This window comes from Grampus griseus (assembly GCF_964374135.1).
Source record: "Grampus griseus genome assembly, chromosome: 7".
NCBI lineage: Eukaryota > Metazoa > Chordata > Mammalia > Artiodactyla > Delphinidae > Grampus > Grampus griseus.
Window position 1 is genome coordinate 33645501 of NC_139001.1, and position 13335 is coordinate 33658835.

At 37.8% G+C, this 13335-nt stretch overlaps 1 protein-coding gene across 4 annotated transcripts in view; it reads right to left on the reverse strand.

Annotated features, from left to right (window-relative positions):
• The window catches only part of CDK15 (cyclin dependent kinase 15), a gene marked incomplete at both ends in the record, with an annotated part of 84500 nt that extends 76533 nt beyond the window's left edge, over positions 1 to 7967 (reverse strand). For 2 of the 4 annotated variants that reach the window (XM_082658599.1, XM_082658598.1), the window contains 4 exons: positions 305 to 384; positions 6675 to 6769; positions 6974 to 7123; positions 7845 to 7967. In XM_082658599.1, the coding sequence (XP_082514725.1) occupies positions 305 to 384; positions 6675 to 6769; positions 6974 to 7123; positions 7845 to 7967 (448 nt within the window). The remainder of the gene's footprint in view (positions 1 to 304; positions 385 to 6674; positions 6770 to 6973; positions 7124 to 7844) is intronic. The other 2 variants (XM_082658601.1, XM_082658600.1) reach the window with 2 other exon arrangements.
• Positions 7968 to 13335: the final 5368 nt, after the last annotated feature.

Genomic DNA, 13335 nt, shown 5'->3' on the forward strand with positions numbered 1-13335 from the left:
AAAAGCTAGGGCTTCCCTGGTGGCGCAGTGGTTGAGAGTCCGCCTGCCGATGCAGGGGACTTGGGTTCGTGCCCCGGTCCGGGAGGATCCCACATACCGCAGAGCGGCTGGGCCTGTAAGCCATGGCCGCTGAGCCTGCACGTCCGGAGCCTGTGCTCTGCAACGGGAGAGGCCACAACAGTGAGAGGCCCATGTACCACAAAAAAAAAAAAAAAAAAAAAAAAGCTAGATGTTGAATGGATAGGCTCAATGCATTTTTATCAAAAACTTAAAATATCTCTTGGGTCCACTCTACTGTTCTTACCTTCCCGGATGGCTGTAAATGGGACTCCTTCCTCTGCATTCATGCTGATGACTTTTAAAGCCACTAGTTGTCCATTTATCCTAGAAGAGTGGGGGGAAAGGACACAGATTTGTTGACATGGCCCACAGCAGCAATTTATACTAAGGATGGTTTAACAAAAGTAGCTTTCCTTCAAAATTTATTCCAGTATATGAAATGTACAATTTTCTCAAAATAAAAAAGTTTAAAAAGTCATATGTATATATCAAGCCATTGTTTTCTCTTTACCAAAGTGATATATATTTATTACAGAAAATATGGAGAATATGGGAAAGCACAGAAAAAAATAACCCAACAAAGCCAGCTTCATATTTTGATGTATATTGTTTCTTTTATTTCCCTTTGTGCACTTGTTTGAGCCATTCTTATTTTTCATCTGAATTATTGTAATGACCTCCTAGCAGTCTTTCTGCTTATATGTTTGTACCCCTACTGTCTACTTCCAACAGTAGCCCAGGGCATCTTTTTTAAAGTGAAAGTCAAAACAAGTCACTTCTGTGCTCAAAACCCACCGTCATCTCCACATTTCATTCTGAATAAAAGCCAAATTCTTACAATTGCCTCCTAGGTGCTACCTGACCTGCCCAGTCCCACCATTCTCTCTCTCTTCATCTCTTACTCTCCCCTTATTCATTGTTCTGTTTGCTGATGTAAGCTAAATGCCAGAGAACAGAGAAGATTTTAATGTAAGTATAACTATATTGTTTTTAATACAGTGGGATTCACATCGTATTATTAGGATCCTGTTTTTCCTCCATTTAACTTTTTCTGTTAGTCATTCTTGTACTATTTGACATTGAATAGTAACATTTCATCATATAAATATGTACAATGTATTTTGCCAATTCCAAATATTTTACCATTGTTTCTAACTTTTGGCTATTATAAAAATGCCTGGACGATCATATTTGTTCATATTTGTAGATAAATCTTTTCATACAGCCTCTGTTATTTTCTTAGGGTCGTGGTGGAATTGCTAAATCAAAGAGTATGCAGTGCACAAATTTTTATTGTTTTGAACACATGTTCCCAAATTGTGCCGCAGAGTGATCACACCACTAACTGGTCATGAGCCTGGCCATTCTAGCACCCTCTCGCCAACAGCGGGCAGCATTGTTTGTTTTTTGTTGTTGTTGTTGCTTTAAGATTTCATATTTTAGAACAGTTTTAGATTTACAGAAAAGTTGAGAAGATAGTACAGAAAATTCTCATATACCTCACATCCAGTTTCCTCTGTTGTTAACATCTTATATCAGTATGATACATTTGTTAAAATTAATGAGCCAACATTGATACATTATTATTAACTAAAGCCCTTAGTTTATTAGGAATTCTTTAGTTTTTTTTTTTTTTGTTTTGCAGTAAAATTGTATTGCTTGTTGTGGGTTGCATTGTAAATTGGTAAAATTTGGGGAAATGCAACATGATCATATGTGTGAAAAGCCATAAAACTACCACACTCAGGAATTTTTCTCAATAGTTACTTAACAAAGATTTCAATAATTCCAAGTGCATGAAAGATATCATTCACTGTGTTAGTTACAATAGAAAAAAATAGAAATAGCTGAAATGTTCAACATTGGAGAAAAAACTGATTTGATACATTTACATATTGCAATATGATTACCAGGATTTCTTTAGTTTTTACCTGATGTCCCTTTTCTATTCCAGGATCTCTTCTAGGACACCACATTGCATTTAGTTGTCATGTCTCTTTAGGCTCCTCTTGGCTGTGACAGTTTCCCAGACATTCCTTGTTTTTGATGACATTAAAGGTTCTGAGGAGTACTGGTCAAGTATTTTGTAGGATAACGCTCTATTGGAATTTTTCTGATGTTTTTCTTATGATTAGACCACAGTTATGGGTTTTGGTTTCATCACATCATATTAAAGGTACATACTGTCATCAAAATTTATGGCTTTTGATGTGGCCTTAATCACCTGGCTCAGGTAATACTTATCAGGTTTCTTCACTGTAAAGTTATTCTCCCCCCACCCCCTTCCATACTGAACTTTGGGAGAATGTCACTATGAGTAGCCCACACTTAAGCACTGGAAAGTTATGCTCCACCACCCTGAGGGTGGGTTATCTGCATAAATTATCTGGAAATTTGTCTCTTCTCTCCCATTTATTAATTAACTGAACCACTTATTTACAGCACTATGGACTCATAGTCACTTTATACTTTGGGTTACAACCCAATAAATACTATTTTATTAATTTTGTTGCTCACATTTTTCCACCTTCGTTCTTTGGGAGCTTTTTCAGTTGGCTGCTAGGTATCTTTGACATATCCCCATAAATGTGGGGCTTCTTTTGGGGGGGCATGTTTTTATCTTCATTTTTTGGCCTATTTAATAGGTAAAAAGGATTATCACACTTTAATTTCTATTCCTTTAAATAACTGTGGAACTGAGTTTTCATAAGGTTATTGGTCTTTTCTGTTCTTTTGTGGTTTACCTGTTTGCCCATTTTTTATTGAAATATTTTACATATACTTTTCACCAATTTCTTTTGTTTGCCTTATCATATCTTTGAAATTTTAAACTTAAAAATTTTTATGATGCTCAGTATTTTCCAAAATGTTTTACCTGGAACATAGCTCTGTGAAATTCTCCCTATCCCCTACCCTAAATTTTTCTGTTCAAATATGTTTAGAAAATGCTTTATACTTCAAAATTTTTCTTCATCTTTTTAATTTTAATTTTAATTTATTTATTTATTTTGCGGTACATGGGCCTCTCACTGCCGTGGCCTCTCCCTTTGTGGAGCACGGGCCCCGGACGTGCAGGCCCAACAGCCATGGCCCACGGGCCCAGCTGCTCTGTGGCATGAGGGATCCTCCCGGACCGGGACACGAACCCGTGTCCCTGCATTGGCAGGTGGAATCCCAACCACTGTGCCACCAGGGAAGCCCTCTTCATCTTTTTTAGAGAGTCATGGTATACATCAACATTTTAAAGATGCTGATCCAATAAAGGATCACATTTTATTTTGTTCTAGGGTTACTCGTGTCAATTGCACAATGGTAATGGTTTCAGTGAAACTTCTATTAAGGTGTCTCAGAACTGGGGGGGTCCCTAGAACGTACTTGGATAGATGGGGCACCATGGACATGTCCAATCTTCCCTTACAGGTTGTGACTTAAGTGTTACATATAGACAGACCTTTCCAGTCCAAAAGTTACACAGACTTCCCCTGTTTATTCTTCTAGCTCTTGTATGTTTCCTTTTTCATTTAACTCTTTAATCCACTGGGAATTTATATTGTATATTTACCTTTTCCAAATTGCTAACAATCGTCCCAACTCCATTTATTGGACTGTTTATTTATTTATTTATTTTCCCTGCTGATTCGACATGTCACCATGATTGTATATTAGATCTTACTAATACTTGGATTTGGGACTGTTCTGAACTTTTACAAATCGTATTTCTTTGATCTGTCTTATATTTGTGCTACACTATTTTAATTATCGTAGCTTTTGAACATATTTAGAATACATTAAAACTCTAAATTACAGAATCATTGACATCTTTGTGCTACTAGATATTCTAATCCAAATATCCTTACAAGGGTTCCTGAAATGATCTACAAGACCCTATATAAGGCCCTACTGCATCTGCAGCTCCTCACTGTCCTCACATCCTTCCATTCTCCCAGCCCAGTGCCAGGCCTGCTCCTGCCTCAGGGATTTGCTACTTGCTGTTCCCTCTGCCTGAAACTCTCTTCCACTACACACTCACACAGCTCATGCCTCACCTTTGTCAGTCTCTGTTCAACTGTTCCTTTCTCAGTGAGGCCTCCTCTCTCACGATTTAAAATAGTAATTCACCACCCCACTCTGGCACTCCCTATTCCTCTTCCCTGTTTTATTCTTTTCCAAAGCATTTTCACTCTTTGACAAACTCAGTCAAAGAGTTCATTTGTTTATTGCCTCTCTCACCCCCACTAGAACATACACTCCATAAGAGCAGGGATTTTTGTCTCTTTTGTTTTCCAATGAGTCCTTATTGGCTAAAATAGTGCCTGGCACAGAGTGGGTGCTTAATAAATATGAGTAGAATGAATGAATGCCTTTCTGGCTTTTTCTTCAAGTCTTTTATATCCCTTACTCAATCTTTATATAAATCCTGCCTTTTTTTTAAAAAAATTTTTGACCGCGTTAGGTCTTTGCTGCTGCGCGTGGGCTTTCTCCAGTTGCGTTGAGCGGGGGCCACTCTTAGCTGCGGTGCACAGGTTTCTCATTGCAATGGCTTCTCTTGTTGTGGAACACGGGCTCTAGGCACGTGTGCTTCAATAGTTGTGGCACACGGGCTCAGTGGCCGTGGTCCACGGGCTCCAGAGTACAGGCTCAGCAGCCGTGGCACACAAACTTACTTGCTCCACGGCATGTGGGATCTTCCCGGACCAGGGATCGAACCCATGTCTCCTGCACTGGCAGGTGGATTCCCAACTACTGCACCACCAGGGAAGTCCCAATCCTGCCCGTTTTTGATTGTAATGATTTTTTTTGTTGTTGCTTTTTGAGAATAATTTCCCCTATAATATTTTCTATTATTGCTAATAGAAATTCTATTATTGCTATTGGTTATTGCTAATACATAAGACAACTTTTGATAAGTATATTTTGATTTTGTAACTGATCACCTTATTGTTCTATCTCACTACTTCTAATAGTTTCTTAAATGACTCTTTTGGGGTTTTTTAGGTAGACAATTCTATAATCCACAAAAATTATATTCAGTCTTTTTTTCCTCGTTGCATTGGCTAGAATGCTTATGATAATCTTTAACAACAGAGAATAGTGGGCAGCCTTGCCCTACCTCTAACTTAATGGTGATGTCTCTAGTATTTAACAAAGAAAAAGTATGTAGACTATTGATTTGAAATTATTCTACAACATAATGAGTAATTATCATTCTAATCCTATTTTGTTCAGAGTTTTAAAAACTAGAAATTGATGTTGAATTTATCAAATGCCTTTTTGACATCTCTCTCTATATGTTTTAAGCTTATAAATGTAATGCTTTTGTGGTAAGGAATAAAGTGAAAAGTTTGAGTGACCTTTCTCCATTCCAGTTTCAACCACTAGAAGTAGCTACTTTTAATAATCCCTTGTATATTTTTCCAGATTCCTCTAGGCACATACAAATTTGTACATGAACAGTGCTTTTTTTCTAAATGAGATCTTAGATTGTTCTGTAACTTGCTTGTTTCTCATAAAATATTGGGCATCTTTTCATACATCTTATACTCTAGATGGTTGCATGCTATTTCATTATATAGTGATAATTTAGCCAGTCCTCCATTAATGGATATTTGTAACCAGGTTTTTACGTTTTCTATTATAAATCTTGCTGCAGTTAATACACTGTTACATATATCTCTGTGCACTTGGACAGGGTATATATTTGTAATGTATTTTTCATTCTATTACTAGGCTGAATTCCTTGAAGGAAATCTTTTATATTCTTAGTACCTAAGATAGTTTATGGAAGTGAATTAAATCCTGTTTTTACATAATATATTTAAAATGGTATCTCCTCCCAAATCCTCTTTAACAAGTAAAAATTATAACACAAGTCCTAAGATAAATAATAGTCTTGTACTTATATTAAATTTTTTAAATTAACATTTAACTACTTTGAGCCATTATTTTTCTCCATTGGAGTAACATAAATTAAAGAAATCAGACCTTCTGACTATCCCACCTTGACTAAAAGCTGTGGAGTTCGTGAATCTTCCAAATACGTTTAACAAAGTTTTTATTAGCCAAAATGGGCACTTGCTTTCTGGATTAACAATCTTTTTATTCTCCAGCCATTTTGTGTAGAATTGCAAGTGTAGAATACCCAGGATTAATCATTCTTTGCGTACTATGTCATACTTTGTAGAAACCAACTTCAGTTTCTTCTACAAAGGCCACGTGGAAGAAGGAAGGAGAAAACCCAAGGCTGCCATTGCAAACCTCTGTCATTGTGTTTTGGGCTGAATGGGGGGGATATGAAAATATCTGTAGAGACACCTTATCAACTGTACTTCCTACCAGGTGAAGAGCAGTAATTGTTCTTTGGGTCAGTAGTTGAGAAAGTTTAATTTGAATTGAATCAAAAAAAGGAAAAGCTGATAAATTAGTGGGCTGATTTTAATTGGGGCAGGAGAAGTTTGTTTTCTTTCAAGGCTACTTCAATAATCATGTCTTTCCCTATTGACTATGGGGTCTTGCATAGGTCCCGAACTTCTGTCCTGTGTCAGCTGGCTTCATAATGTCAAATCCTGGGGGTGAGATCCTTATCTCTAGTCTCTCCCATCTAATGAGTCACTCACCGGCTAATCCCCTTGTAAACTGTAGCGTAAGAACCTTCACCCAGCTTCTCCAAGTTCAAGTAAGATGAGGCTGCCCCAAAGGGGAGGCTCTTCCTCTGCATAAGGGGAATGAGGAGGAGTGAGAGGGGGGAAAGAAAAGAGCATTTTTTTAGTGTTGCCTTTTTTTTCCCCCAGAGAAATTAGACAGCATTGCAGAATGTACTTGGGAAGGTCTGCTCAGTAATTGCCCTGGAAATAAGGCCCAGCCTCTCTAGACAAGCACACATTAAATTCTTGATCAACATCAGCTGCTCACTCACCCACTGAAAACCCTGACTCAGATCCTCTTCCTGAAAAGAATCGCTGTTACTCCGTGGCCTTTTACTCTTGAACTTCCGGGCACGGACAGCCTGAAGTCCCCTGGGGTGAAATGAAGTCATGGAACATGATGCTTCTTTTAGGTCTGTTAGCTAGAGAAAAAGGAAAGTGCAGGAATAAAATTTATGCAAAGTCAAGACTCAATGGCTAGCATAAACCACTTTTTCTTTATTTGCCTGATGTTAACTCTTCAAATGGTTTCCAAGCTTCCTACACGCCCAAAAGGCACCTTTCCTGAACATCAGTTCCTTAAAAAAAAAATAAATAAAATAATGATATCAACTGCTGAAACACAACATTTTCTCTTCACCTAAAAATATATCTTTAAACACTTAGGTTAACCTAAATTTCTTTGATGGGTGGTTTCAAATTTTTCTCTGTTAAACCTACACTCTTTTTTTTTATGTCCCCTTAATTTCTCTTTTTAGGGGAAAAATTTTCTAGTATAACATTGCTAATAAACATGAACTAATTACTGAAATTTTTAATCCGTAGGGTACCATTACTGCAGCTTGCTTTTTGAGGTTCAGCTCTCTAATTTAGTACTTCAGAGATTTCAAGAGAATAACTTTCTCGATTTCAAGTCAAGTGAGTTTCATGCAGCCCAAAGCATAGGATTATTCTTCCCTTTTGGCTTAAAAGAAAATCTCCAAATTTGATAACAACAATCACAAATTCTCTGTGACTTTAATAGAATTTTCTTTTTATTGATTTAGACCTAGTGCAGGAAAACCAGACCCTGCTACAGAAAGGGAGCCTCTGAACTCCTCGGTTTATGGATAGAGGAGGATGCTGCTCCTGGAACACAAATACCTTGATCGCAGCCTCCATCATCACCGGAGCACTCCTCTGACGGCTGTGTGCATCTCCTCCCTCCCAACAGCAATGGCAGCTGCATCCAGGCTGCAGAGTCTTTGCACACAGCTCTTGGCCCATAATCTTCTAGGTTCAAGGAGAAAACCCGGCACTTGAACCTCTCTCCCTCTGCCTCTCCTTCCTTGTTCACTCCCTTTTTGCCAGAGGTCAGCAATGCTGGAGCTTTCATATGACTCACATGAGGGCTCTGCTTGGAGCAGCCTCATGACTTCAGCAGTTTTTCTTCATCGCAAGAAACTACACATCAGAAAGGCGGCCGCCTGCATTCATATGTGCGCAACTGAAACCAGGACAGCTAATATTGGGAAAGAATAAAATTTGGCACAATTAAAGTTCTTATTCCAGTCACAAGTTTGTGCTACTGGTATTCACGGTTTTTATGAATTTACATTGCTTATCCATATTATTGATAATATTTATTAGGCTTTCCTGGTGCTAAAGTGGATATGTTGAGGAGTATTTTCCCCCTGCCCTTCATCTGAAAGTATTTTATTTTTAAGACTTCAAAATAAATTTGCAACCTAGCCAACTTTTAGTAGTCAAAGAAACCACAGAACCCTAAAACAGGAAGAAAGGTAGATATCTACTCCATCTCTTTGCCTTTAAGCAATAGTGTAACTAAGAGTCCCAATGGGTACTCATTCATTCACCAATTCAAATACTATCTAGTGAGCACCTGTGTTGTTCTTATTACTAAACAGGTAACAATGTTACACAATGGTGGAGAGAGAGAAGTTTGCATGAAATAGCTCCTTCTCTCCCTCTCTCCTCCCCTCTCCCTGCCTCCTTCCTTCCACATAAATGTAATTAACGTTTATTATATTAATACCATGACATGTCAAGGATACTTCAAGCTAGTTTGCAGTCTTTGAACAGAACTTTTTCTCTCTCATAGACTCCTAAGGTCATTGTCACTATAATGTGCTAATTAGAGTGAGATGGAAAATAAGACACATATAAACACACACACACAATCATTAAGGAAAAAATAAGTCATGTCTATTATCACAACAATATTTATATATATTTGATATCTGAACCTTACAAGAAAAGCTTTTCAGATAATTTAATTATAAGCATGTATGAAGTTTCATTTCAAAATTGCCACAAGAGACCTAAAACAAGTCAATTCAAAGATTCATTCCAATTAGAGACATTTAGTAAACACAACAGCAACAACAAACAGACTAGTTAACACTAATACAAAAAAATATTTTGTTAAACGATTAAACTTTTGCCGGATAATCAACAGAGAGTGAGAGAAGCTAGTTTCTCAAAATGTTTAATTCCATTAGAATTGAACATAATTTGATTATAATACATTTTATCAGAAATGCTGATTTCTTCCTAAAAGATTGTGAATTTTGTTATACAAAAGTTATACCCCAGACCAGGTTTGAGACAGTTATTCTTTATCACCCTCTAATTATTGTAAGTTTCAGAATTTTTAAAAGATTAGCATTTTTATTAGACTAGGGGTAATTGACCTAAGTCTCAAGTTGCTAAAACAGAATAGTTTGATTTTTTTAAAGTTTAAAACGGTATGTTTAGATACTAGAATGGGCTACTGAGGGAAACTGTGAAATACCCTTCAGAATTTTCAAAAATAAAATAATTTATGGTCTTGTTTAAAGTCAAGGAAATGACTTAAGATATTTTCTAGCTCTATGTGATAAACAATTTTTGTTACCAAAGATTTCTGAATAAGGACAGAAGACTTCGATGATTTCATTTTGAATTGTGAATCAGACCCAGTTCATGTGCCACTCCAGGTTGGCTGGACCTGCCTCAGGGCCTGGTTGGCTTCTTAATGGGAGAAACCTACTATGCTGTCTTGAAGCACGGCCACTCTTACTCATAGACCAAAGATCCCTCACACCAGAAGCCGACAAGGAGAGACCCCTGTGTCTTGCCACCAGTCTGAATGGACCAACAGAAGCTCTGGCTTCTCTAGCAACTACCTGCAAGGGCCAGGTGACACAATCGAGGAATGCAGGAAGTCCCACGGAAGGACTTCCACTATGAAACCAGCGATGTTTGTTGTGGAGCTGAAGCCAGCTCAGAAACATGCTCCATGCTCTCCTTTCTTCCCTCATTTACTTCCCTTTCCCTCTCATTTCTGCTTCCCTGGGATTGCTATGACACTTCCCCCTCAAAATGAAGTGTTTGCATTTAAGCTTTTTATTTTTTTATTTTTATAAATTTATTTATTTTTGGCTGTGTTGGGTCTTTGTGGGCTTTTCTCTAGTTGCGGTGAGCGGGGGCTGCTCTTCATTGCGTGGGCGGGCTTCTCACTGTGGTGGCTTCTCTTGTGGAGCATGGGCTCTAGGCATGCGGGCTCAGTAGTTGTGGCTCACGGGCTCTAGAGCGCAGGCTCAGTAGTAGTAGCGCACGGGCTTAGTTGGTCCGCGGCGTGTGGGATCTTCCCGGACCAGGGCTCGAACCTGTGTCCCCTGCACTGGCAGGCGGATTCTTAACCACTGTGCCACCAGGGGAGCCCTGCATGTAAGCTTTTGCTTGAGGTTCTGTTTCCAAGGAATCTGTGTTGACAAATGGTAGCCATTTTTTTTAAATTAGCAGTAAAATTATAGGTTATTAATATTTTCAGGCTAGATACTCCCACCCTACAATTTTGGAGTCTTTTTTCCTTTCTCAATTGGTGTGTATTCAAACAGCTAAGTTTAGTTGAGAGTTTGCACTTTTTCTAATCTTGCATTCTGTCTTTATTTGATTTAGCCAGATTACTAGGAATTTTGGTCTAATTATAACCTTTCTAGAATATGTAGATAATCATAAACATTCAACAGATATTAACATGAAAAATAATGTGAAGTCTGTGTCAGAAACATTAAAAATAATCCACCTACATCCAATGGAGTGCAGCTGTAAAAAAAACCACCACTCTATATAATGACATGCAGTGATCATCAATATATACTTTTAAGTGAAAAACAGACAAAGATATTACAAAAAAAGAAAATTACAGACTAATGTCACTGATGAACATAGACGCAAAAATCCTCAAGAAAATTCTAGCAAACAGAATGCAACAACACATTAAAAGGATCATACACCATGATCAAGTGGGATTTATGCCAGGGATGCAAGGATTCTTCAATATACACAAATCGATCAATGTGATACACCATAGTAACAAATTGAAGAATAAAACAATATGATCATCTCAATAGATGCAGGAAAAGCTTTTGACAAAATTCAACACCCATTTATGATAAAAAAATCTCTGCAGAAAGTGGGCACAGAGGGAACCTACCTCAACGTAATAAAGGCCATATATGACAAACCCACAAAAAACATCATTCTCAATGGTGAAAAACTGAAAGCATTTCCTCTAAGATCAGGAACAAGACAAGGATGTCCACTCTCTCCACTCTTAATCAACATAGTTTTGGAAGTCCTAGCCATGGCAATCAGAGAAGAAAAAGAAATAAAAGGAATACAAACTGGAAAAGAAGAAGTAAAATTGTCACTATTTGCAGATGATATGATACTATACATAGAAAATCCTAAAGATGCCACCAGAAAACTATTAGAGCTAATCAATGAATTTGGTAAAGTTGCATGACACAAAATTAATGCACAGAAAGCCCTTGCATTCATATACATTAACATTGAAAGATCAGAAAGAGAAATTAAGGAAACAATCTCATTCACCATTGCAAGAAAAAGAATAAAATACCTAGGAATAAACCTACCTAAGGAGGTAAAAGATCTGTACTCAGAAAACTATAAGACACTGATGATAGGAATCAAAGATGATACAAACAGATGGAGAGATATACCATGGTCTTGGATTGGAAGAATCAATATTGTCAAAATGACTCTACTACCCAAAGCAATCTACAGATTCAATGCAATCCCTATCAAACTACCAATGGCATTCTTCACAGAATTAGAACAAAAATTTTACAGTTTGTATGGAAACACAAAAGACCGCAAATAGCAAAAGGGACCTTGAGAAAAACAAAACAGAGCTGGAGGAATCAGGCTCCCCAACTTCAAATTATACTACAAAGCTACAGTAATCAAGACACTATGGTACTGGCACAAAGACAGAAATATAGATCAATGGTACAGGATAGAAAGCCCAGAGATAAACCCATGCACATATGGTCACCTAATCTATGATAATGGAGGCAAGAATATACAATGGGGAAAAGACAGTCTCTTCAATAAGTGGTGTTGGGAAAACTGGGCAACTACATGTAAAAGAATGAACACTCCCTAACACCATATACAAAAATAAACTCAAAATGGATTAAAGACCTAAATGTATGACTGGACACTATAAAACTCTTAGAGGAAAACATAGGAAAAACACTCTAACACAAATCACAGCAAGATCTTTTTGACCCACTTCCTAGAGTAATGAAAATAAAAACAAACAAATGGGACCTAATGAAACTTAAAAGCTTTTGCACAGCAAAGGAAACCATAAACAAGATGAAAGGGCAACCCTCAGAATGGGAGAAAATATTTGCAAATGAAGCAACTGAAAAAGGATTAATCTCCAAAATATACAAACAGCTCATGGAGCTCAATGTCAAAAAAACAAACAACCCAATCCAAAAATGGGCAGAAGACCTAAATAGACATTCCACCAAAGAAGACATACAGATGGCCAAGAGGCACATGAAAAGATGCTTAATGTCACTAATTATTAGAGAAATGCAAATCAAAACTCCAATGAGGTATTACCTCACACCAGTCAGAATGGCCATCATCAAAAAATCTACAAACAGGGGCTTCCCTGGTGGCGCAGTGGTTGAGAGTCCGCCTGCCGATGCAGGGGACACGGGTTCGTGCTCCGGTCCGGGAAGATCCCACATGCCGCGGAGCGGCTGGATCCGTGAGCCATGGTCGCTGAGCCTGCACGTCCGGAGCCTGTGCTCCTCAATAGGAGAGGCCACATTAGTGAGAGGCCCGCGTACCGCAAAAAAAAAAAAAAAAAAAAAAAAAAAAATCTACAAACAAAAAATGCTGGAGAGGGTGTGAAGAAAAGGGAAACCTCTTGCTCTGTTGGTGGGAATGTAAATTGATACAGCCACTATGGAGAACAGTATGGAGGTTCCTTTGAAAACTAAAAATAGTACTATCATATGACCCAGGAATTCCACTATTGGGCATATACCCTGAGAAAACCATAATTCAAAAAGAGTCATGTACTCCAATGTTCATTGCAGCTCTATCTACAATAGCCAGGACATGGAAGCAAACTAAATGTCAATAGAGTAATGGATAAAGAAGATGTGGTGTAAATATACTATGGAATATTACTCAGTCATAAAAAGGAATGAAATTAGGTCATTTGTAGAGATGTGGATGGACATAGAGTCTGTCATACAGAGTGAAATAAGTCAGAAAGAGAAAAACAAATATCGTATATTAACACAGATACGTGGAATCT